Source organism: Pyrgilauda ruficollis, unplaced genomic scaffold (genome assembly GCF_017590135.1).
Source record: "Pyrgilauda ruficollis isolate IOZ18807 unplaced genomic scaffold, ASM1759013v1 scaffold140, whole genome shotgun sequence".
Taxonomy (NCBI): Eukaryota; Metazoa; Chordata; class Aves; order Passeriformes; family Passeridae; genus Pyrgilauda; species Pyrgilauda ruficollis.
This window is the reverse complement of record NW_024512544.1, coordinates 826875-849493: the sequence shown is the minus strand read 5'-3', so window position 1 is coordinate 849493 and position 22619 is coordinate 826875. Positions and strand designations below refer to the sequence as shown.

At 45.5% G+C, this 22619-nt stretch overlaps 1 protein-coding gene across 2 annotated transcripts in view; it reads left to right on the top strand.

Annotated features, from left to right (window-relative positions):
• Nucleotides 1-22619, top strand: part of VWC2L (von Willebrand factor C domain containing 2 like) — a 46460-nt gene that overhangs the window by 4279 nt on the left and 19562 nt on the right. The window contains exons 3-4 of one of the 2 annotated variants that reach the window (XM_041460225.1): nt 14823-14952; nt 20731-22290. In XM_041460225.1, the coding sequence (XP_041316159.1) occupies nt 14823-14952; nt 20731-20756 (156 nt within the window). In that variant the 3' untranslated portion in view covers nt 20757-22290. Of the gene's footprint in view, nt 1-14822; nt 14953-20730; nt 22291-22619 lie in introns of those variants that run through there. The other variant, XM_041460224.1, reaches the window with a different exon arrangement.

Genomic DNA, 22619 nt, shown 5'->3' with positions numbered 1-22619 from the left:
TCTCTTTTAGGAAGCAGAAATTTGTAAGGACTCTGAAGAGATTTCAGTGGGAGAGATAGATCTTGTCATTAAAGTATCTCTTGTGTGTGAAGTAGTGATCTCTTTTCCCGATAGAAATAATTTCATCCTGATAAAAGCTTAAACTCTAGGGAAACAGAATACAGGAGAGAAAAGCTGTTGGAGAGAGTTAGGAGCCATCTGGTTCATTGCTTGCTGTATTCAAATACTTGGGGTGTTGTGTGGAAAGCAAAGTTCCAGCCCCCTCTGAGAAGCACAAAGTAGACAGTGTCACGCCACTCTGACACACAGTAACCTTCTGTCCAGAACTAATGTGAGATCCTTCACACTTAATTTAGCTGACAGTCAAACTTTTGACCTGGACCTGTGTTTTGCTGAAAGCTCAATATGTTGTGGGATAGGGCAGAAACCAATGTTTTGGAAATCTCTGTGTTTACCTAGAATAAACAGCAGATTGCTTTTTTCCTCAAAGTACTGTAGGAGAGTCAGACAATGGAAGATCACTGTTTTGTGGGGAAAAAAGAAGCACCTGTGAACTATGACTCTATAAATTCTATAGAAAAGACAGAACTTCGAGATTCAGGAAGCTGCTGCGCTGAAGTCTTGACTTTATGAGGCATCCAAGCATTTTGTTGTTTATTTCAACAGAATAAAGATTATACCTGCTCTCTCTGCAGATGAAATCTTGAGCAGTTCATAGGTTTTACAGGCTCTGAGCTCTGCTCTTCCCTCATCCTGTTGAATTTATAATGTCTGCAAACTTTCTCACATCCATTGCACACACACTGAAGTCAAAGACGAGAGGCTGTTCTAACTCCAACGCAGGCTGCTTTCAGTGCAAACAGAGGCACTGTTTTATGTGGTCTCAGAACCCTTTCACCCACTTGATTTACTTTTGCTGGTATGTAGATTCCAAATCGTCATCTATAGAAGTGCTTGTCACTGCTGAGTTTCAGCTGAAATTAGCCTCTATTTACAAATCTTCTGCAAGTGTGTGTCTGTGTGTGTGTGTGCCAGGACTGACTCATCTTGTAGAAATTTCAGCTGCCTGATCTTTCACAAATTTGGATTAATTTTTTTCTCTCAGAATTTTTTTCTAGGTTATCAATATCTCTGAGAGGTTTGCAGTTGGCTGAATTTTCCTATATTGTTTCTAGATTTATTTTTTTTTTTCCTCAGGTTGGAGTGAGAAATCCAAATGTGATTCAGTCTTTTTTCTTACCACTGGCAGTAACTGCGATGCTGTCAGGGTAGAGGAGTAGTTACAAAGGCCCATTTCTTGACTATTTAGCTTTCTTCTAGTGAACAGATCTTGTACATCTGATTTTTTGAGTCATAACAGTCATAAGCACAAAATACAAACATGCCAACAAGCCATGGAGCTTAGAAAGCTGTCCAAATATTTATGCTTGTGCCCCTCAATCATTAACATGTACAACTGAAATGCTGAACTGAAGTTTAATTATAAATTCAAGCCCATTGAGAGTTTTTCGTGTATCCTTTTGTAAAATCTTGTGTCTTTGACAGATGGCTTAGTAACCCCAGGCAGCATCTTCATAGCATCTTCATCTCTTCTGGGTCCTGGGAGATGTTGGTGGGTTTGGGGCCCCAGCTGCCCATACAGAGCCTGCCTCATTCCCTTGTTTCAGTGGGATTTACCCCCAGTTTTGGCTGAGGCTGGGGTTCCACCTGGAAACCCCTGCAGAAAAGGCCAGCAAAACACTCTAATGCTAACCATGATCTGGTTCAAATGTGCAGATTAAAATACAGCTTGATGCCTGGTGGTCAGGATTCTGATACCTGTGGAGCAGGAGAGAGGGCAGCTCTGGTGGGTTTTACTGGGATCCGTCTCTCTCTTTCCCATCTTGTTTTCTGCTTTTCTCTTTGTTGGACTGGAATGTGGCATCTCTGGTCCCCACTGGCTGCTCTCAGAGCAGGGGTGAAGGCAGCTGTGGTGGCTGCAGGGAAGGTGTGAAGGAAGCTGGAAATCCCAGGCTGTTTTCTCCAGAGGGATCTGGCAGGGACTCTTGGGGTCACTTGGCAACTGCTTTTTCTCTCACATCACACATCCTCCTTGCTTTGATTTCAGTCCTGGAGGTTAAGGTCTGAGTCCCGAGTGCTCTGTGCTGGCCTGTAGGAACAGAGATGTCTCAGGGAGGCTGTTAAGCCCCCACTTTCTTCTCAGAGACAGCAAACAAGCAAATGCAGATTGGGCTTGGTTATTGTAAGTACACAGGGCTGTGTTTGAAATGAATGTCCCCAGCCAGCAGCTGATGTAAAGTTAAGCAGACAGTGTTCTGCCAGCGTGACGGATGTTCATTGGCAGCTGATGGAGAGCTCCTGCAAATGTCACTGAGGCAACAGTGTCCCTAAGTGCTGATTAGTTTTTGCTCTCTTGTATGGCTTACTGGCAGAAAAGCACACACCTTTGAGAAATGGAATTATGGCGTGGTTACAGTGTATTTGTAGCCACAGTGAGGAGTCACTGGAAGAAGATTGGGTTGTTAGTTTGGAAAGTCCATTATCAGCTCTGAACTTTCTGGGTCTCTCATCACCCAGCAGAGGCACATTTAGGATAACCTCCTGAAGACCTCTGGATATGTAGCAAAATGCCACTGCTTCAAGATAAATGGTCAGTTCACAAGAGATTGTCAAGCTGACATCTTGAAATATTCTCTCTGTTTTAGACTGACAGGCAGGGACTGCTCCCTGTCCCTGCAGGAGGGTGGGCATGGTGCCATCCTCCTCCAAGGCAGTGGCAGGAATTTCCCAAGCACAGACACTAAAATATCTGTGTTAGCCTGGCAGAATGTTGGGTGAGTTATCCTTTGCGTGGGAACACCAGAGATTTTGGCCTTCCTGATGATGTTCAAGTGAGAAGGGCAGCTTCAACCTGCAATTGTGAACTTGAGCTTGGAAAATACTTTGGATATTTTTTGGGTGCTCTTCAGTGGCTGTCTTCCTTTCTGCCAAGAACAGAGCTGCAATTTCTTCTGGCCATTGGCTCTGCCATTGCCTATCCTATGCTGCTGCCTTGATTTGCCTGCCCTTCCCAGTGACTTCTCCACTTCCTTGTCCTCTCCCCTTCCACCTTCGCTCCTCCCAGACCTATCCTCACTGAAAAAGTCCCTAGGTGAAGCCCAAGGATTTGTCCCTTGCATCAGCACAAGTGTGGAGAGGTGGGAAAACAAACTCTTGCCCTTGCCCTTGCCCTTTTCCTCCACACTGAAAAAAAAACCAAAACAAAACAAGACAACAACAAAAAAAGCAGGAAAGGTGAAATTTTTCCTTCCAGGGCAAAGTTTTTGCTGACTTGAAAAAAGCCAGGATTTCATTGCTAAAGTTCTACTTTATTTTTCTTTTCCCTGTTCCCTGCCACTATGTCTTAAGTTCATTGCTTTGTTTTGTCCACAAATCACCTGTAATCCTTCAGTGAAGGTTTTTGTATCTTGCTGACTTTATGTCTTGAACAGTGCTTTGCACAGTAGGGACACAGCTCTAGCAGGGTTCTTCAGGGTGTAATCAGAACCCAAAATATATGAGGGACTGTGGAAGCATAGCATTATTGTACACTGATTCTCAGCTCATTATGGAAACCTTTACTTCAGAATAGTGGCACCTCCTTCTCCTTTGTTAATGCTCTTTAAAATGTTTTATTAATGCAATTACCTGAATTTAACTGAGCAAAGCAAGGCCTCTCATCAAAAGGCACATGCAGGCTGGTATGCAGCTGCTATCCCAGCAGCTCTCAGCCCCTGAAACACAGTGTGTCCATCGTGATGCTGGAGAAAAGGAGGCAGTGAAACCAAAAAGGGATTCCCCACCCCCCAGAACTGTGCCAGAAATAGAAATTTCTGAACAGAAATAGAAATTAAGTGGAGTAAACAACAGCCTGGCTCAGACCTCCAGGTACCCAGCCTAGGAGTGCAAGCTTATCAAATATGAATGGAGCACTTGGGATGTTGCAGTGTTACTGGTGGGGTGGTGCTCTTAGGTGAGAAACAAGAGTGTGGCAGCCCTGGGTGGAGAGGGCCAGCATGGGTCCCCCATTTTAATATTGGCATTTTTCTCTCCAAGATGTGTGCAGCAGGCTTTTTTTTTCCTACTATGACTCAAACAAGTGGGGCTTTTTTTTTTTTTCCCTTCTTGTGTGTTGTGCAATTTCACATATGGCTACAAAATCATAATACAAAAGAAATTTCAATAACGTGCCTGTGCTTTAATAAAAGGAGCCATGAACAATGCCAGCTCTGAAGATAGTATACAGCCATTGAAATCAGACAGGGGAAACAGAACATCAGTCAGATGGAAAAGTATGATTTATTATCTCCCTCCTGGCAAAAATACAGTGACAATGTCTATGCAAAGGAATCTAAAATTACTGACTTACTGTATTTCTGTCATAATTTGTACCAAGAAAACATACTAAAATAGATAGGCCTGTCACATGTTGATCTATAGTGAAACCTATTTTTAAAATTATGCTATGAATTTAGCTACTGATTCTGTAATATATATATCACATTATTCACAAATATATTATTACAATAGGTGAAAGAAGGTGGGCTTTATTCAGAATTTGGCAAAAAAATTCTATGGAATTTTCTTCCCCGGAGCACAGTAATACATGGGAGGCCCCAAAAGCTCAGAGCTCAGTGGTGCTGTCTGTGCCACACACAAACTGTCCCAGAGCTCCCCACTGAAATGGATGAGACCCAAAACCTGAATCCCTACAATTCAGAATCAGCAGGAACTGAGCAGAAGCCCCTGGTTTTAGTCACAGTGCAGCTGCCCAGTGCAGAGCTCAGCCTGTACATGCAATCTCAAGGGACTGGTATTTTCCCAGTAAACATGACACAGGAATTAATGTGTGCCCAACATTTGTACTGCCAGAGTTGGGGCTGGGCTTTCAGTGATTCACTCCAGGAAATAGCCCATCAGCTCTGCTGGCTTCCAGAATGGAGGCTGTCCAGGGAGCTGCTGAAGGAGAGGGGATATCTCTGCACAGCCAGTGGAGAAGCTCTGGCACTTCCCTGCCCTCTCTCCATGGCTGCTGGAGCCTTACTGTTAAGAAAATGGAACATGTAGTACATGCAGGTGTTACCAGCTCCTTCCAAGAGTGGTAAAATCAAGTCTGAGCCTTTATTGTTGTGGCAGACAATGCTCAGTGGGGCCAAGGGGAGACCTGCTCATCCCTTGGCTCTACCACACTATTTGTCTCTGTCACCCAGGCTGTTTCTGTGGGGCTGGTGAGCAGGAGGTCCTCGGGTCATCTGCTTAGGAAGAAGGATGTCATCCTTAGAAACATACACAGCTCATTGGTGAGAAGGTTTTTTTAGGAAACTGTTTCCTGCCAGAGGGAGGGGAAGTGCAGGTGTGTGTTTGTTGCCACTGGAATGTGCTCTGTGCAGAATTGCATTCATTAAAAAAATGCTCAATCAGCCAATTATTCTAGTTACTGTTTTAGAAGCTGTAATTAGATAAGTTATGTAGTGACAATGCTCAGTCTAGTTGCAAAATAAGGATATGCAAGTCTTCCTTACTCTGTTCTGTGGTAATATCAGGGGTAATTCTTTGGGAATTACAGTAAAATCAGTATGCTTGGAGAAGCAGTACGGTTTGAAACAGCTCCTGAAAGCAGGGAATCTCCCAGTCTGTTAACTGTGGTCATCCCAGTCAGCAAAACTTTTCTGACTGAGGGTTAGCCCAGTGTGCTCCCTGTGTAAGCAGAGCCCAGTGTATTCTCTCATCACAGATAACCCATTCAAACCCGTTTTCAGTTCACATCCTTCCCAGCCTGTGCTCATAACCAAATGATGGCATCCCCTTAGATCATTAGTTCCTAGAAATAGGAACTTCCCTGGAACAGGGAATAGGAACAGGACCAAGGTCCACATCTCCTTCCCAGTGATGTCTGGTTGTATTATACCTTCCTCCATAATAGAAACTTAGTGTTTTATCAGTACATGGAGCTGATCTCGCCACCTTCTCCCATCTCATTGTGGATAAAGGAGGAAACAGCAGACTCAGGTATAGGGAAAACACATGTAAAAGGGATCACCTTACTGACCAGGTCCTCCATTCCTTTCTCCCTGCTCCAGGAGGCTTTCTCCTAGATATGGCTCCTTCATTGCAAAAGCCAGCCAGGAGGGAATGGAGAGCAGAAATCTGCCAGCTGGGCTCCCTTTCCTTGCTGACATTAAAAGGAGCTTAACAAAGGTGCAGCACACACAGACATTTTGTCTGTGTCTGAGCAGGGCTGCACTTCACACGTTGGAGCCATCTGTCATATCTGTAACCTTTCAGAAGGAGTTCCCTTCCCTGGCACTGGGCATGTCTGAACTAAAAAACTATTGTAATCGAGTCATAAAAATTATCACCAAAGTGACAGAGCCCCAGGGTAGGTGAGGTGCAACTATTGTAAGGAATAAAAGGAGACATATATCAAAGCAAAGAGAGCATTCTCACGGAAGAAGTGCAAAGTCATGTTTTTACAGGAAGCTTTGCTACTGCTCTCGGGAGAGAAAAGCAGCCATGAGACTGCAGATGCACAGCTCTGGTGGAAGAGGGGCCAGGACTCAGCTCAAGGTTGTCTCTCTCATCAGCTAATGGAGGAGTCACTCTTCAGATCCAGACAAGGTTCCAGGAGCCTTTTAAACTCATCAAATTGTGTGGCACAGAGCAAATCTATGAGTACAAAGCTCCTAAAGCCATCACAAGCCTGACTCATCAAATGTGGGCCCAGCATACCCAGCATGAGGTGCATCTTCTGTGCCCCTCATCTGCCTTTACTGATCTCTAGGGCTCCCCAGGAATGTTTACAGAAGAATGACAAGGATAATGTTGTTTCTGATTATGGACAGGCATGGCCTGGGAATGAGGGGAGGAGAGGAATACACAACCTGGAGGGATTAGAGCATCCTTGTGCTTTTCCATCTCCAGAATCCAAGCCTGCTCACCAGCACGCTGGAAAGATTCTTGTGTTAGCAATGCTTGTGTGTGTGTTGAGGGCTCCCTTAAAAACAGGATCTCAGCATCTGCTTCTGCTGCTTCTTGGAAGCCAGGTGCTTGGTTTAGCCAGTCTGCAGTGTGGTGCAAGCATTTTTCAATTTTTGGATGGCAAAGTTGATTTGTATTGCTAGGGCTCCATATAAGTAGGATGCAGCTCCAATTTTTTCACTGCAGATAAATTATCTAATGACTTAATAGTTTTTCCTGTTGCAAAGTCATTTGCAACCTGATGGTGTTTTCAGTGAGTGTTTTTGTCTATAATTACTCAACATATTGTTGATTTGAGCAACTTTCCACCTATGGAAAATCCAGGTGGTTACAGTTCCTGCTGTGTAATTGATATTGTATCTCCACTAGCTGGCTGGGTGATTTTTATTTTATTAAGTAAGTGACAAAAATGAGAGAAATTTTTTGCACTTTGAGGGGTTTTGTATTGGCACATACAAAAGAGACATTTACCAAAATTTTAACACAAATTAGATGGTTATTTATGCACTGCTTATAGTGAAAGCCAAGTGAGCAGCTCAAAAGAGAAGTGGGCAGGTTTCAGTCCCACCTTCAGGTGGGACTTGTTCACCAGCTCCTTCTCCACAAATTTGGCACCTGCAAAATTTCTCAGCTGAAAGCTCTCTGAATTTTCCTGCAATCTTCTGCTAATCTGTCTGAGATCACAGGCAATTTCAATAACAATGAAAATGATTCTAATTTCTCCTCCAGGAGTATCTCTGATGAATGCTATCCCAGTTCCTTTTTTATTCCTCTCCCCTGGTTTATGACTTCCCACCTCAGCCATGATGCGGGAGCCATTTTTGCCTCCAAATTTATTCATGAGGTCCTTTCAAACTTTCTTCCCTTTCTTGCTTCCTGCCAATAAATTCCCCACCTGAAACTGTAGCTACAGAGATAATTTCCATCAGAATTGCCATTGTCCTTAGCATCATTAAAAGTTACAGCTCCTCTCAAGATGTAAGTGCCCAATTTGACAGACGTCACTCTGCATTGCTCTGCTCTTCCTACTGTTTTGTCTGCATCGAGCAGGATGCCTTCAGTCCAGCCTGTCTGAGGGATTATCTCTTAGAGTCTCTTGAAAACTAAAAGTGGGAGGGATTGACAGCAGAGATGGTTTTCAGTCTTCCTTTTCTTGGAGCCCAGCACTTGCAGGGGATGGGACGCATCCAGAGTGTAGGCAGGAGGTGAGTGTGGATACAACTTGTGGATCTGAACCTATGGCCATGGTGCCTCTAGTGTGCAGAACTGCCAGGTGAGATCCACTGCATCCCAAACCACCTTGGCATCAGCAGAAATGGCACTTCCTTTTTAAGGGGTTGGCACTTCTTCTAATATGTTCTCGAAGGGGGAGAAAGCATTTCAATTCCATATTCAGTAAAACTGGCAATAAAAGCATTTTTCCCCTTTGCAGTATCACCTAGAAGAGCAGCATCCTTACACACCACATCCTCTTAGGTGTTTGAAGGAGCTGGGAGCTGAAATGCCTGATTTTGGTTTGCCGTGGTACTGAGAGTCCCAGTATCTCCTCTGCCTCTGATTTGATGTGATGGCTCCTTGGCTCCCCAGGGATCAGAATCAAGCCCACTGGCTTAGTTTTGTGCTTATGCTCCTCTTTGTGTTCCAGTCAACCAAGCAGATTGCTCCAGTCATTCTGGCCATGTTGTAAATTCACCCGTTTGACTCTGAAGAACACCACAGGCCCCCATAACAGGTACACTCAATTCAGTGAAAATACTTGGATTGTCTTCCAATGACTTGGACAGCCCCTGCACAATGATCAGTAGGTGCATTGTAACACGATTAGATGGTTGTAAACATGTACTTTGTTCCCCAGAAGAAAAGTCAAGTATTCCTGATACAATAGCTGTGGAGTCTGTGTTGCTGTGCAGCTGTCTGGCAGGAGCTGTGTCTGGTTGGTGAAGGGCTGTTGTGTGTCAGGCAGCGTGGGAACGTGGTCCTTATGCACCACTTCATGGGACCTTGGCAATGAGATGAAGCCTTCCAGGATGGGATTAGGGCACATCTTTGTACAAAAACTCTCTTCAGGCTTAGCTGTAGGAAGGAGGGGGAAGAGAGTACTGCATCTCAGGATTTGAGCAGCCTGGCTCCAGCAAAGATGTAAATCTTCTTCCATGAGGCTGAAAACCCAGCTACAAAGAAAATAATGCACAATTCAAGGCCTTTTCTTGGAAAAGTGAGGAGAGGTCCTAAGTGTTAGGAAATGGCTGTGCTAAATATGCCTGGAGGAGCTGGTGTCTAAATTCATGGAGTGGAAGGTCTCCAGGAGTAACAGTTTTAATGATACAAGATGCACTGGCTCTTGAAATACTCAGGTGCCAAATAGCACTTTAATCTTGGAAGGCTGCTTGGAAAATGAGCAGCGTTTTCCCAGCTCCTGGAGGGGTATGAGCCTCAAACCCTAAGTCTGAGCAAAGCCAGCTGGAAGAATCCCAACTGATCACAGGGAACTGCAGCCTTAAAACTTGGTCTGAGACATCTCCTGAGCTGGGTGACTTGGAAACCAGTTAGCCTGGTTAATGTGGCAGAAGAGCAAAAAATGAGGGAAATGGCTTCTTATTGACTGACAGAACAAACAGGTGAACAAAAAGGATCAGTCAGATGTCATCTTCAGGGTTTTTAGTTTGTCTTAGGTAAATCACTCCCTCTCCACCTCTCCAGAGCTGTTGGTGTAGAAGCAGCTAAGAGTGATTGATGAGCAGACTGAAAGACAGAGAAATCCTGATTGCAGGCAGGCAAGAGGAAGGCTGCAAAATGATGTTTCACAGATACAGATATGCTTCCTCCATTCACTCAGGGAGAATATTCCCTACTTGGTGAGGATATATAAAAGCCTTTCCCATGTTTGGGGCAGCAGAGGGGTGGCTTGGGTGCTGTAACTATGGCCAAGACATGAACTAAAGGAGAAATACGGAGATGAGGTTCAGTGAGTACTTGCAACAAGAGAATTCTCATACTGAATGAGATGACTGAGGTGCTTCTTGCAAGGTGTGGCCTAAAATCTTGAAGTTTTGTGTATCAGTTATTGGTGTAGTTGTACCAGCTGCCATGGTCTAAAAGAAGTTTGATTCAGATCTCTTCAGTTTTAGAAAAGCATAAAGGAGTAGATTTAAACATTCTGAGTTCTGAATTCAGATTTCCATTTTCTTCTCCCTTATGTTTGGGAATAATCAGTATTGTAGGCTGGCTATTGCCTAAAGAATTGTTTGATCGTGTGATCTCTCTGGCTGTCCACCAGTCCTTGCAGAGGACTTGAAGTCCTGCTCACAAAATAGACCTCTCAGAGGTATGAAATTTCTGTGGGTTTTTGAAATCTTGTAGCTGATAAAAGAAAAACCCACGTGCTGCCCAACCCTGTAAGAGAGGAGTAGCTGGATGATAGCAGTCATAATTCCTATGTGTGCTGGCATTTGCTTCCAAAAAGAGGATGTAAGCGGTGGGGACCTGGTGACTATGGGTGCAAGAGAGAAGATTAGGAGGTGGGACACCCATATCCTGGTTGGTTTCCCAATTTCCCCTGCGCAGGGTGTATCTTGTTTTTCATTCTGTTTCCTTTGCTGCCTTTTTCATGTGTTTGTTTATATCATCTGTCAAGTTTATCATTATGTGCTCATGCACATAAAATCTTTATTAGCCGCGTGTATTTTCTATTCTCTGTTCTAATTTTCCTTCCTTCTTGCATTGTTAACAAACTCTGCTGATTGCAGATGTTTCCCATTTGACAGCACCTGAGACTCAGGTTTCCCAGCCACACAACAGAGGGAGTGCTGGCTCCTTCGTCCAGCCATCCTGAGGTGTGTGATGGGGCCATCCCACACAGGATTGCCCAGGGACTGAACCTGCCCTCCCAGCCAAACCTGGGCTCACAGTCCTCCTTGGGATCAGTAGAACAGAAGAGAAATAGAAATTGAGTTGTGATCTTAGGGGTGGTTATGAATGGGTTGTGCTGCTTCTTTTTGAAGTGACTGGCTGCAGGAGAGGTGGATTAGGGTCAGTGCAGAGACTGAGAAGGTCCCTTGTGCTCTGTGTCCCATTTCAGCTGCTGTTAAAAGCCCTTGGATGGTGGATAGATGTTGGCCACCTCTGCTTCCCAGCAGCTTGGCTTGACTTGGCCCTACGCTGACAACAACATCCAAGAACATATCACCCCACTGGCTCTGAGTGTCACTGCTCTCACCCCCATTAGAACTGGAGATGGGGTAAAAAGAATTTCAGTGCTTTGCACTGGTTTGCCAAGTCAAACTGCTCTACTGAGTGCTACCTTCTAGAGAAGGGCCCAGCTTGCTCCTGGGAGAGCCGTTTCTGAAATCACATTGAGCAGTGCAGGACCACGGAATGGTGTGGACTTGTATCCATGTTGTGGCTGGGCATCGTGAGCACCCTTTCCTTTTGGGCAGTGGTCAGAAGAATGTTTCTGCACCAACAGCTCTTGAAATGCTGCCTAATAAATCCTTCCCTAGAGAGTTTTTCTAAGAGATTTTTCTGCCTTGGACAGGGGAGTGAGTAAATTACCACCTTTTGTGATCCTTTAATCTTAACACTCTTTCCAGAATATCAGTTTAAGGGACACAGGTAAAGCATTTGCACTGTTCATGTGGGACAGTGTCCTCTTTCCTTCCTACTCCAGAAAATCCCCTGTGTTTTTTCAGTATCCTTCTTCAGCAGGGATGAAAGTTCCTTTTCTGGAATTGTTGTTTGAACTGCAGTGGCTACAAAAGTGTAAACCACCCCTCTTTCATGGGGGATAAATCTTTAAACTGGGAAACAGGAAACCAAACTTAAGGACATCTTCTGCTGGTTCCCTGTTCTTCACTGGTTCCCAGTTTGTCATTTTGCTGCTTGGTCTTCCTGCTACCTGTACCAATAGACAGAGGACTTTCTGGCCAGTGTCCCAGAATTGTTCCACAAGAAGGGTAGCACCAGGGGAAGGAATAGATGGATGCAGAGCCTGCAGACAACAGCTTCAAAATGCTCAATCAGTGTGCTTGGGACAAAGTCCTTTCTGAATGGGCAGGGATTTGCAGATTGGATCCCAAAGCACATCCCATGGGAGAAAGTGCCAAGGCTCCCATAAACCAAGTGGACAGGAGGGCTGGAGTCCCCCATGGTAAGTGGCACTGACAAGTGACCAAAGGAAGATCCTGGTGACAAGACCAAGTGGCTTGACCTTAATACAGCGGGGAGGAGGAGGTGGCAGGGAAAGATCTGGTTCATGCCAAAGCAGCCTTTTCATCTGGTAGCTTAGGTCAAGCCTCTAAAGGGGGGAAATGATGCCTTAAGTTTTAGCTTTTGTATTTCTCAGATTCTGTGCTGCTTTAGTGTGTAACTCTGAGCTTCTTATTAAGTGTTGGCAAGCTCTCTTCACAGGGTAGGCAGGCAGAACAATCCTTTTCCAGCTTGTCCAAGGACAGCTGTTCTAAGCTTCAGGCCCAAAAAGTACAAACAATGGTGAACTGAAGAGAGAAAAACAAGAGGATGGGACTTCATCTCCTGAAGCTATAACTGGACAATTAACTCCAGTATGCAAATGGACCAGAATTTATAGAAAGTGAGAGACCCTGTGACCTGCTGTCCATTTTGGGTTTATCTTGGGTGTAGCCCTGGCTGGGCTCTTGTGCTGCCCAAGGTGGATTCATTGAGGCCTTTTAATAAATTCCTACTTTATTCTTTAGCTCTGTCTGGCCTCTGTTCTAGGTCAGTCTTCTAAAGGCATCAGTTCACTGTGTTCTGCCAGGGTGTGCTTTCCTTCTCTAATTGCGTGCAGCTCTTCCCGCTTGGAAAGCTGCTCTGAGCATCAGGCAACATCGTGCTTTGTTACAGTGTCATTTTCAGGCTGCACCACCCCGGCTGAGGCAGAAGATGTGTGTGTCATGTCTCATCTGCTCAGCTGCAGAGTCGTTTAGGGGCAGCTTCCACTTGTGCTGATCCTCTTCAAGCCGTGGATTGGGCTGCAGCCCTGGAAAAGCATCACTTATTCCTCAGCATTGCAGCCACTGGAGTAGTGAGGATGGGTACAAGCCCTGGAGGAGACGTCAGTGAAAGCTTCCACAAATCACAAGATCTAGTTCTACTGCTCCATATAATTAGTGATTGAAATGAGTAAAAACAAAGCAGCAATTTTCTTATTGATCCCTCAGAAAATAGCTCTGTCTGTTTTCTTCTGTATTGTTTCTTCCTATTAAATAGCCTTGAATAAGAAATGTCAGTCAAATGAATTTAGATTCCTGGTGCTTCAGACAGAAATCAAAGCAGGATTGAAAGAGGAACGATAATTAGAGAGAGGAATTCCACCTCCACACTCTTCTTCCCTTGCTCAAGGAGTGCTGATTTTATCTAAATTGCCAAAGCCATGAGCAAATGAGAGGTGATGGGAATTATAGACTGCAGATGCTGAGACAAAGCAAGGGAAGCTTTAATTATTGCATTTTAAGGTAGAAATAAATTTCCTGGGAATAAATTATTCGACTCAAGACACATGGAGCTTCTTAGAGGTGAACTGAAGAGCTTCTTACAAGCCACAAACAAGGCTCACAGGTCATATCTATCTTGTAGAAATGCGTGACCCAGCACTGAGGTCTGAAATACATCAGGATGAATCCTTCTTTCTTTGCATCCCACTTTATTTTCTAATATTGAGCAATATTTTTTAATATTGAGGAATTCCCACAGCTGCAGATTCACATAAAGTAGAATTTTTCCCAATACCCACATTTACTCACTGAAATGTTAGTGATGGATGCTGAGAAACTGGGAGTTACATATGGAACGTATTGGTACTGAAAGGAAGTTATTTTCCTTTCAATTCTCCTCTTATTCTCCTTCCTTAGCTCTGTTGCCATGATTTCATGACACTAGCACACACATAAGTCACTGGGGACCTTAAAACACTGACCTTTCTATGTTTTCAGCAGATTTTCACAGCTTTTTAAAGGTTGAGACAGTAACAACTCTGTGCAATTTGGAGGTGGATAGAACTCCCTGGCCAAATTGATGGTGCTGAAACAAAACCATTTAGCTGGGTGCTTCGATTCTGAATTCCCTGACTCAGCAGAATTAGTCAGTCTCTTAATTATTTACATATTTTATGGAAGCTCACAAACCTTTTTGGAGCAAGCAGGAGAGGGGCCAGGCTGAGAACTCATGGCTGTGTTACAGGAGTGCTCACAGACCCCTGAGGCAGGTGCTGCACAAACATGGAATAAAATGGATTTGACCTCCAAGAGAGACACTGTTCTCCTCTGCCCTGAAAAGCGGGAATGAAAACACCCCAGGAGGCTGGGGGATGGACAGGTCATCCCAGAAGCACCCTTCCAACAGCTTGGGGGTGCCTGGCAGTGGTGGCCTACGTGAGAGATGGGTACAGCCTGGAAAATCAGCCTGTCCTCCCTTCCTGGAACGAACCACCACTCAGGACCTTCCACAAATCCTGCTCTTCTTCTGGCCACACGTGTAAGATAAAACAGATGGGTACAGCAAGGTACAGCCTAGAGGCTGCAGCTCAGGGTTTTTTTGGCAAAAGGACCTAAAAGCCTAAAAGACCTTACACTCTGCATGGGAAAGCAAGGCTGAGCTCGCTGGTTTTGCTGATGTTGTGGTTTCCTATTTCAGCTGTTGCTCTTTGTGCCAGAGGTTAACTTGTATCACCCATAATGAATGACTCAGTCAAGGGGTATTGAACGCTGATGTGTTTATCTTGTGGCAAGATGGGAATGTTGCAAACTTGTGAGCTGCGGGAGGCAATGGGCTAATTTGAGATTTGTTCCTAGCCCTCGCCATGCGAATGGTGTCGCTGCGAGCCCAGCAATGAAGTTCACTGTGTTGTAGCAGACTGCGCAGTCCCCGAGTGTGTCAACCCGGTCTATGAACCAGAGCAGTGTTGTCCTGTCTGCAAAAATGGTAAGAAAGAACCGTGTTGGCTCTAACAGAGATATAAAGGAAACTTTTGATTGAAATGCTGTTACTGGGGTTTGTTTCCATCGGCATGGGCTGGTCCTTCTCCTGGTGTTTTAGTTATGGGGTGAAAATTTAAGCTGCCCTTCCTGGCCTGTGTCTTCTCCTTGAAGAGATGGAATGGCTGGATTGATAAAGGTTTTATGGGATTGAGTCCTGATGTCAGTGATTGTTGTTTCATTTCTTTGTTGTTTTCTCAAAATTAGTCTAACAGAGAATCGAATACATGCGAAAAGAGAGGGCCTTTGTCCCTGCATTAACAAACCAATGGTTATTGTCTGAGGCCAAGGGAAAACTCACCAAAATCAATGGCAGAACTTTTCCTGTGGCCAGTAAGACACCCACCAAGCCCAGAACATTGTTAGTTGTGTGCTGGAGTCTCTGTATAGCACTGGCCCTCATTGTCCTGCTGAGGTGATTTCACGAATTAAATTCATCAATACTTTCAAGAAATGCTTTGAAATGACTGAAAGTACCTCTTTGGAAAAGAAATCTGTTTCCAAAAAGGTCTCCCGGGTCTTGTACCACAGCCTGTACTCACATACATCTCTGAAAAAGCACCTTTCTCCTAATGTAGATGTGAAGACAGATTAAAAGGTAAGGCAGCTGCACATAAACCTTTTCACAGCTTTCTAAACATGTAAGAAATGGCTACTTGGATTCATCTCCTTGTGTTCAGAATTCACTATCCGTATATATTTGCTCTTACATACATCACTGCTGCTGGATAAGAGTAATGGTTGCTTTTGTACCTAAATGAAAATGTTGGTAAAGAAATAACATTTTCAACACATTTTCTGCTCTGTAAGACAGAGTAAAGGCAAAGAGTTGGAAACATAAAATACTTTACTGAAGGAACTTGAAAAATTAAAAAATGTTTGGAAAATTACACCATAAATATTACTTGAAATCCTGAGGTTTGTATCTGTATTTTTGTTCCAAAATATTTTGTCAGATTTTCATTGAGTTTTGTGTTTCTGTTGGAAAGCAGAAAATGTTCATAGGAAATCTCATTGGTTTGTTTTTATTGCTAAAATTCAGAGGAGAGGTTTGTTACCCAGCTCTGTGCACTACCTTTGTTTAGCTGTGTTTGGGTGTTTCTCATCACGCTCACCAAGACTGGTGTCCTGGGCTGCTGACTCAGGGGTACCACTGGCTGTCCCCAGGCCTGTCACCGAGCTCAGACCCACTGACACCCCAACAAACACCTCTGGAGCTTGTGTGGCCTCTGTGTTCCTGTCATGTGTAGGGCACCATCCCAAATCCCCTCATTTACAGTGGCAGCACATCCCATCCAGTCTGCATCACATCAACCCACCTGTGAGCATCCCTGAGGCTTCCCAGGAGTGCAGGCTCTGAGGGGCTTTCACAGCTCCAGGAGCTGCTGGATTTCCCCACCGTGGCCATTTCCCCCAGGAGCACATGCCCCCTTTGGGGGGGTTGGTGGCTTTCTGTGATGCAGTCCCCGACACCCCCTGACCAGGAGTGAGAGGCATCTTTCTTCCCAGAACAGTGTGCCCAAAACACCAGGGGAAAGGCAGAGAGCAGCTCCTGCTGGTGGGAACAAGGACAGCAGGACAGGAGGAAGACCAGCTGCTTGCTGAACGGACTGTGGGACACAGCGAGGTCGTTGGAACTCTCACAGGGAAACCAGAAGGCTTCATTCATGGTTTTGCCAAATCTCTCCACTCCTCTCTTTGCTCATCTCTTGGGGATACACGTAAAGCTCTACATCTGGGGCCCGTTTTAGGCAGGGACATATCTCTCACCATCCCTTTCAGAGCAGCCTGGATGCTTTGGGAATCCTGGTCTCTGGGTCTTGCAGCACAGCTCAGCCAGTGGAGGGTTGTGGCTGTTCCTTGGGATGGAGGAGCATGTCTGCATGGGGGTGCTGTGGGGGGAGCTGAACCCCTCCTGGTGTCCCAGCCTGGCTGCAGGGATGGAGACCCCTCAGCTGGAAGGGTTTTCTGCTCCTCCTGCTGCTGCTGGGCCTGACTGGCTTATAGTTGACCCAAGCTGGCAGTTTTGGCTGTGTCCTTCACAATGTAATGAAGTGATTCCCACAGTGATAGAAATTGGTAGGCACCAAGGCAGTTCCTGTGTCATGGGGACTCTGATGATCAGTTTGTTACTGCTCTTGGATGTAGCTGAGTGTGGCACACACCGTTCACCTTTCTCTTACAGTCTGGGAGATTCAAGTGGAAGTAGCAGCCATTCCTGTGTCCCTTCCCATCTGAATCCCTCTGACACGTCCTAATGAATGAGGAGCACAGTGTTTGCAGCTCTCTGCTCATCTTGAGACCAAGATTTTGTCTTTCAGCTCTCCACTTCAGCCAGTCAATTAAAGCTCAGTTTCACAAATGCGTGAAGATAACACAAGCCGACAGACCCGCTTAAATGACTGAAACACCCCTTTTTAAACTTATTTTTTCCTTCCATTCAGTAGCTTTTGTCTTCTGCCGAAGTGGTGAAGACACAGTGCCGTGTTCTGCTGTGATGAAAATGTTTTTAGTCCCTGTGATTGTAATTTCAGACTGACAAACAGAAGAGCTCAAGGGATACAGTTACTGTGGGGGAGTAATCTCTGTGGTGCAAATACTCAATTCAAAAGCTACCCCTGAAAATTTTGATAAGGGAAATCCTCGTTTTAGATTAAACACAGCCCTGCATCATTTGCTGCACTCTGCTAGGAGCATGGCTTGTCTGCTTGTTTAGCTGTTGCTGCTATTAATGAGAGAATAATTCTCTTTCCATAGAGTCAGGTAGATTTTCATAATCTTATTAGCTATGTTCTGCCAAGGGCAGAAGTGCTGTGATTCAGTGAGCACTGGAACAGGCTGCCCAGAGAAGCTGTGGCTGCCCCATCCCAGGAAGTGTCCCAGGCCAGGCTGGACAGGGCTTAGAGCAACCTGGGATAGTGGAAGGTGTCCTGCCCATGGCAGGCGGTGGAAGGGGATGATCTTTAAGATGCCTTCCAACCCAGACCAGTCTGGAATTCTGTGATTCTGTGATAATGCAAAAATCTGTTGATTCTAACATTCCTGGCCTGAAGATTCATAGAAAGCCAATACCGATTTCTCTCCCATCATTTAAGAGCAGTCTGAACAAATGGCTTTGGAGATTTGTTCCTTCTTAGCCAAAGAAATGAGATTGTTATCTTGTGTCTCACTAACCACAGCAGCTCATTCAAGGCTGGCTCTTCCTGGCAAGGGATACCACATTCCACACGGAGCATGCAGACTTCACTGGGAGGCTCCAGTCTGGGGGTGAAGGAGGCAGAGGACGTTTTCTCCTTCATGTCCTATCATCCAATTTGTCAGAGTGGATTTTGAGGGCGATGGCTCCAGGTGCTGTGCAGCATTTCTGTCACAGAGATGAAAGGTCACTGGATTTCACGTTTCCTGGTAGTGACAGACCGCAGAATTATGGCCTCGAGTTGTTCTTTCCAGCCCCTGTGACTTCTCCAGACAAAAGTGTGTCACTGCTGTTAACTCTCTCCTCTGCAGGATCTCCAAGTGGCCTGTCACTGTTAGGGTCCAGCTCGTGGTGCCGCCACCTCTGTCCCTCCTGCCCCAGGTTCTGCAGCAGTTCTGTGAGAACATCCCTCCACTCTGCCTGTGCCAGAACCTTTCCAAGCCAAAATTCCCAGTGAGGTCTGCATGCTCCCGTGGCTAGGGCTGTAGAGGTGCCTGTGTGGTGTTCCTGGGCCCTTCTCTCCTCACCCTGTGCTCTTCATTCCCAGACCTCTGCTTGTCCCTCCCCATAAACCCATCCACTGCTGTGGGGTGAGCCCTGGTATTGGTGTGTGTGCGCTTTGACTCCCTTTCTTTGCATCGCTTGGAGGTTGCTCTTCCCATTTCCTTCAGCCCTTTGGATGTGGCCTGGGAGCAGTGCAGGATGCTGGGATGGGGGCATCCCTGCTGTATCATCCCTCACGTCACTTCATCTGGTTTAATCTGTGATCCAGATTAAATGGGTTCCTCTGCTTTGCCAGCTCCAAGTAACTCTCACCTACTGCAGTGCACAAAGGGAGAAACTTCCTGTGCTTCATTTTCTTGAGAGATGAACAAAACAAATATTATAAATTTTTGGGTTGGGGTCTGGTTTTGCCTCTAGCTTAATTTTTGTTGTCACCAGTCCTCAACAAAAGAATTTGTTACCCAACGAGCCAGATAAAAGCTAACATGTCCACAGTGAAATATTTCCTGGCAAGTGTGCTTACTCAGCCTGGGCTTCTGAAGACATTTCTGATGGAATACTGGGCAGCAGGAAGACATTTTGTAGATAATCTGTCACTGAGTCTTTAATTAAAGTTTTAAATTATCAGGGTTGATACAGATTTTCAAGTAAAGAGGCTGATCCTGCCATCCACACACAGGTAAAAGATCCCTTTGACCTTCAACAGATTTTACCTTGGTAAAATAGCATGTCTTCATGCAAAGCTCTTGTGAGTATTTATTATAATGTGGTATAAATATTAATAAATCCATACAAATATCTTCATATTTGAGGGCATGAGCACAAACGTGAGTAAATAATAATTTATTTCTGTGCATACAAACCCACATTTTACCTAAGCTTCTCTCTTAATTTACTGAAATATAAACTCACTGCTCATTATTTCTCTGTTGGAGTTAATTTGAAATAAGCATTCTGCACCCCAGCCTGATCCTGCTGTAACACAGTGTGTCTTGCTCAGGAACCCCCCAGGGATTTTCCCAGCCTGTTGAAGCCTCTCCTTTGGCAAACAAATCCGTGTTACACGTGTCCCTGAGTGAGCTTTGCATGTCTCTGTGTAGAATAACACCTGGGGGCCGTCCTTTGATGCTGCCTTTTCTTGGCAAGTGCTGTGAAGAAATGCATTTTTTCTGAGTGGGAGATGTCTGGGAGTGCCCAGGGGGTGTCCCTTTGGAACACCTGGGCTGTGGGCACTTGGTGTCTGGGCATGGGCCAGGCTATTCCTGTCCTGCCCAGCCAGTTCAGAGGTGGTTCATGAGCTTCATTTCCATTCCCAAAGTGAGCAGGGCAGGAATGCCTGGATGCTGCAGAAAGAGGCATGGCAATGCAGTCAGGGAGCAGGGCTCTTCCTTCCCAGCCAGGGACAGCCAAACCCCTGCCCAGGGATTGCCCTGGGAGGGCAATGGGAGCTGTCCACTTTGCAAAACCCTTTGGGATTTTGCAGGACAAAAGGCTCCATCTCAATGTAAATTCTTGTAGGTGAAGGTGATGGATTAACAGTGCATGTTGGTAAGCAGTACTGACAAAAACCCTTCCCCACATGGTCTGTGTTATTCCAAATTATTGCTGCTTGAAAAGTGCCAAGGTTTTAATATGGAATAATCCAGTGCTGGTGCTTTATTGCATAAATGTGGCTTGTTATTTATCTGCAAGATGTGGATCGCTGAAGCTCCAGGTCATTGTTTTGGAAAGCTTCTGCTTCCAACTTGATCAGTGACAAAAAAATCAAGGAAGCATGGAAAAAAAATTACTAAAATTGGAGGAAAAAAGAGGGAAGGATTTGGGGACAGGATGTTTTGTCTGCCATTTGATTAAATACAACTGTTGGAGGATAAAGGCGACACAGAAATTGTGGCAAGAGGATGAGAGAAGACTTCATGTTCATTTACTTTGTGGAAAACAGTGATTTGGAGCCATGGGGAGATCCCTTTAAAAAAAAAAAAAACAACAACAACTAAATAAAATTCCTCTTCTAATTTATTTCAGGAATTCCTGAAATGGCCAGATTTTAAGATTGCACTTAAACCCCCTTCAATCCCAGTCTATGCAATGTGCTGGTTGGTTGTGCAGATGCAAGGGAATGTGCCCAGCCAAGGAGAAGAAGTGCTCCCCACGCCGGATTTTGCTGGACTCCACCATCCTCTCCCCAGGTCCTGGCAGCTGAAGGCAGTAGCATAGCATAGCCATGTCACCCTGCATGGTTGGGACTTGCTGATGGCAGCCAACTTTTGGGGCACTTGGTCACCCCCACAGCCACCACCCCCCTCAGCTGTGAGCCCGAGGGGCCACGGGAAGGACTGGATAATGTTCTTGGTGATGACCAGCAGGAGTGTGAGCTGTGGTGCCCTTTTAGCTCAGTTGAAGCAGTGATTTGATTGCCAACAGAGGAAAGAAAGGATTGATTTGAAAGTTGGTAGAAGATCAAGACTGAAAATGAGGAGGTGTATTTCGACCAGGCAGACACCAACCTGACAAAATACTCCAGTGCTTGCTTTACTGTTCCTTGAGAAGTCATTTCCCTGAAACTGATTTTCAGTGGAGCTCGTCCATCTGATCTCTTCAGGCCAAGGGGTTAAAGGCATGTAGATGCTGAACTTGCTGGTGAGAATTAGACACAAAAGCATCTGTCAAGAGCTAGATCCTCCATTGCTTTGGAAATCTGCAGCACTTGAATTATCCAGATGCCCTGCTGACTCAAGATTGGTCACAGCTGTTGGAAGAGGCCTCTATAACAGTGAAAAGCTTTGGAAAAGTTGAAACTTCCAAAATTAGCCATCCTGATGTTAGACAGCATCCGGGAGGGCTGAGTTGAATCTGCCACCTTGTGAAGTTTCAGAGGAAGTGAGACTGAGAGCAACGAGGGAGAGGAAGAGCCTTTGGAGAACAAAAAAGCCCTGAACTGAGCCAGCACTTCATGTGATTAAGCCCATGCCACAGCTCAGTGCTCACACAAAGCCGGGGTGCTGGGCTGAGCAGTGACAGGGATGCTGCTGGAAGAGCTCCATTCCCAGGGAGCTGCAGCCTGGAGCCAGCAGGACAGCAGCCCCTGAACCTGGTGTGTTCACCTGCACGGGTCACCTGTGGCTTCCCAAGCCTCTGTGTTCTCTGCCTCTGCCCAGCAAGCAAGAAAGGGATAATGCACAAATTAAACATGGCAGGAAAAGGCTCTGCCTGACTGCTGAAGGCCAGGCAGGAGCTGAAAGCTGCTACCCTGAATTTGTACCCCAGGTCCTAACCATGCCTCTGTGCTTCCACCACAGCAGAGTTCAGATGAGTGTAACAGGCACCCTGAAGAGAAGGGTCAGGGAGGATCATGAGGAGCCTTTTGTGGGACAGGACCAGCTCCAAAGCTCTCTTTCAGCAGACACTGCTCTCAGAGATGTGGGAAACACGTCACCTGCTCTGCATTACTCTTCAAACTCAGAAATATTTATGAAAAAGCTTTTGCTCATCCTGGTTGTTCCCCCTTGGGGAGATGTTGCTGAAGTTTGTGTGCACTGGCCTGTGAGAGTGGTAGTTCAAGGTTCACTATTCATCATGATCATGTCTTATAGAGAAGGGGTGGGCTAGGGGATTTTTGGAGGGGAGGGAAGAGTTCCTGGATTCCCATTGGGAAGCCAGGTTCCTTTGCAGGAGCCTGGGCAGTACTGAAATTAAAGCAGGCATCATGTTGCTGTTCCCCACCTGGTTCTTGGTGTGACTTCAAAATACCCAAAGTGACTTTATGATCCAATGACATTGCTGTAAACCACTTTGCTGCAAGAGAAGCTGAAAGCCAAATCCTGTGTCGGTGTCACTTGGTGTAAAACAAGCTTTGCTTTACTCTGATTTACTCCAGCTGAGGATCTGACCTGCTGATACCCCTGGGTGGCCCA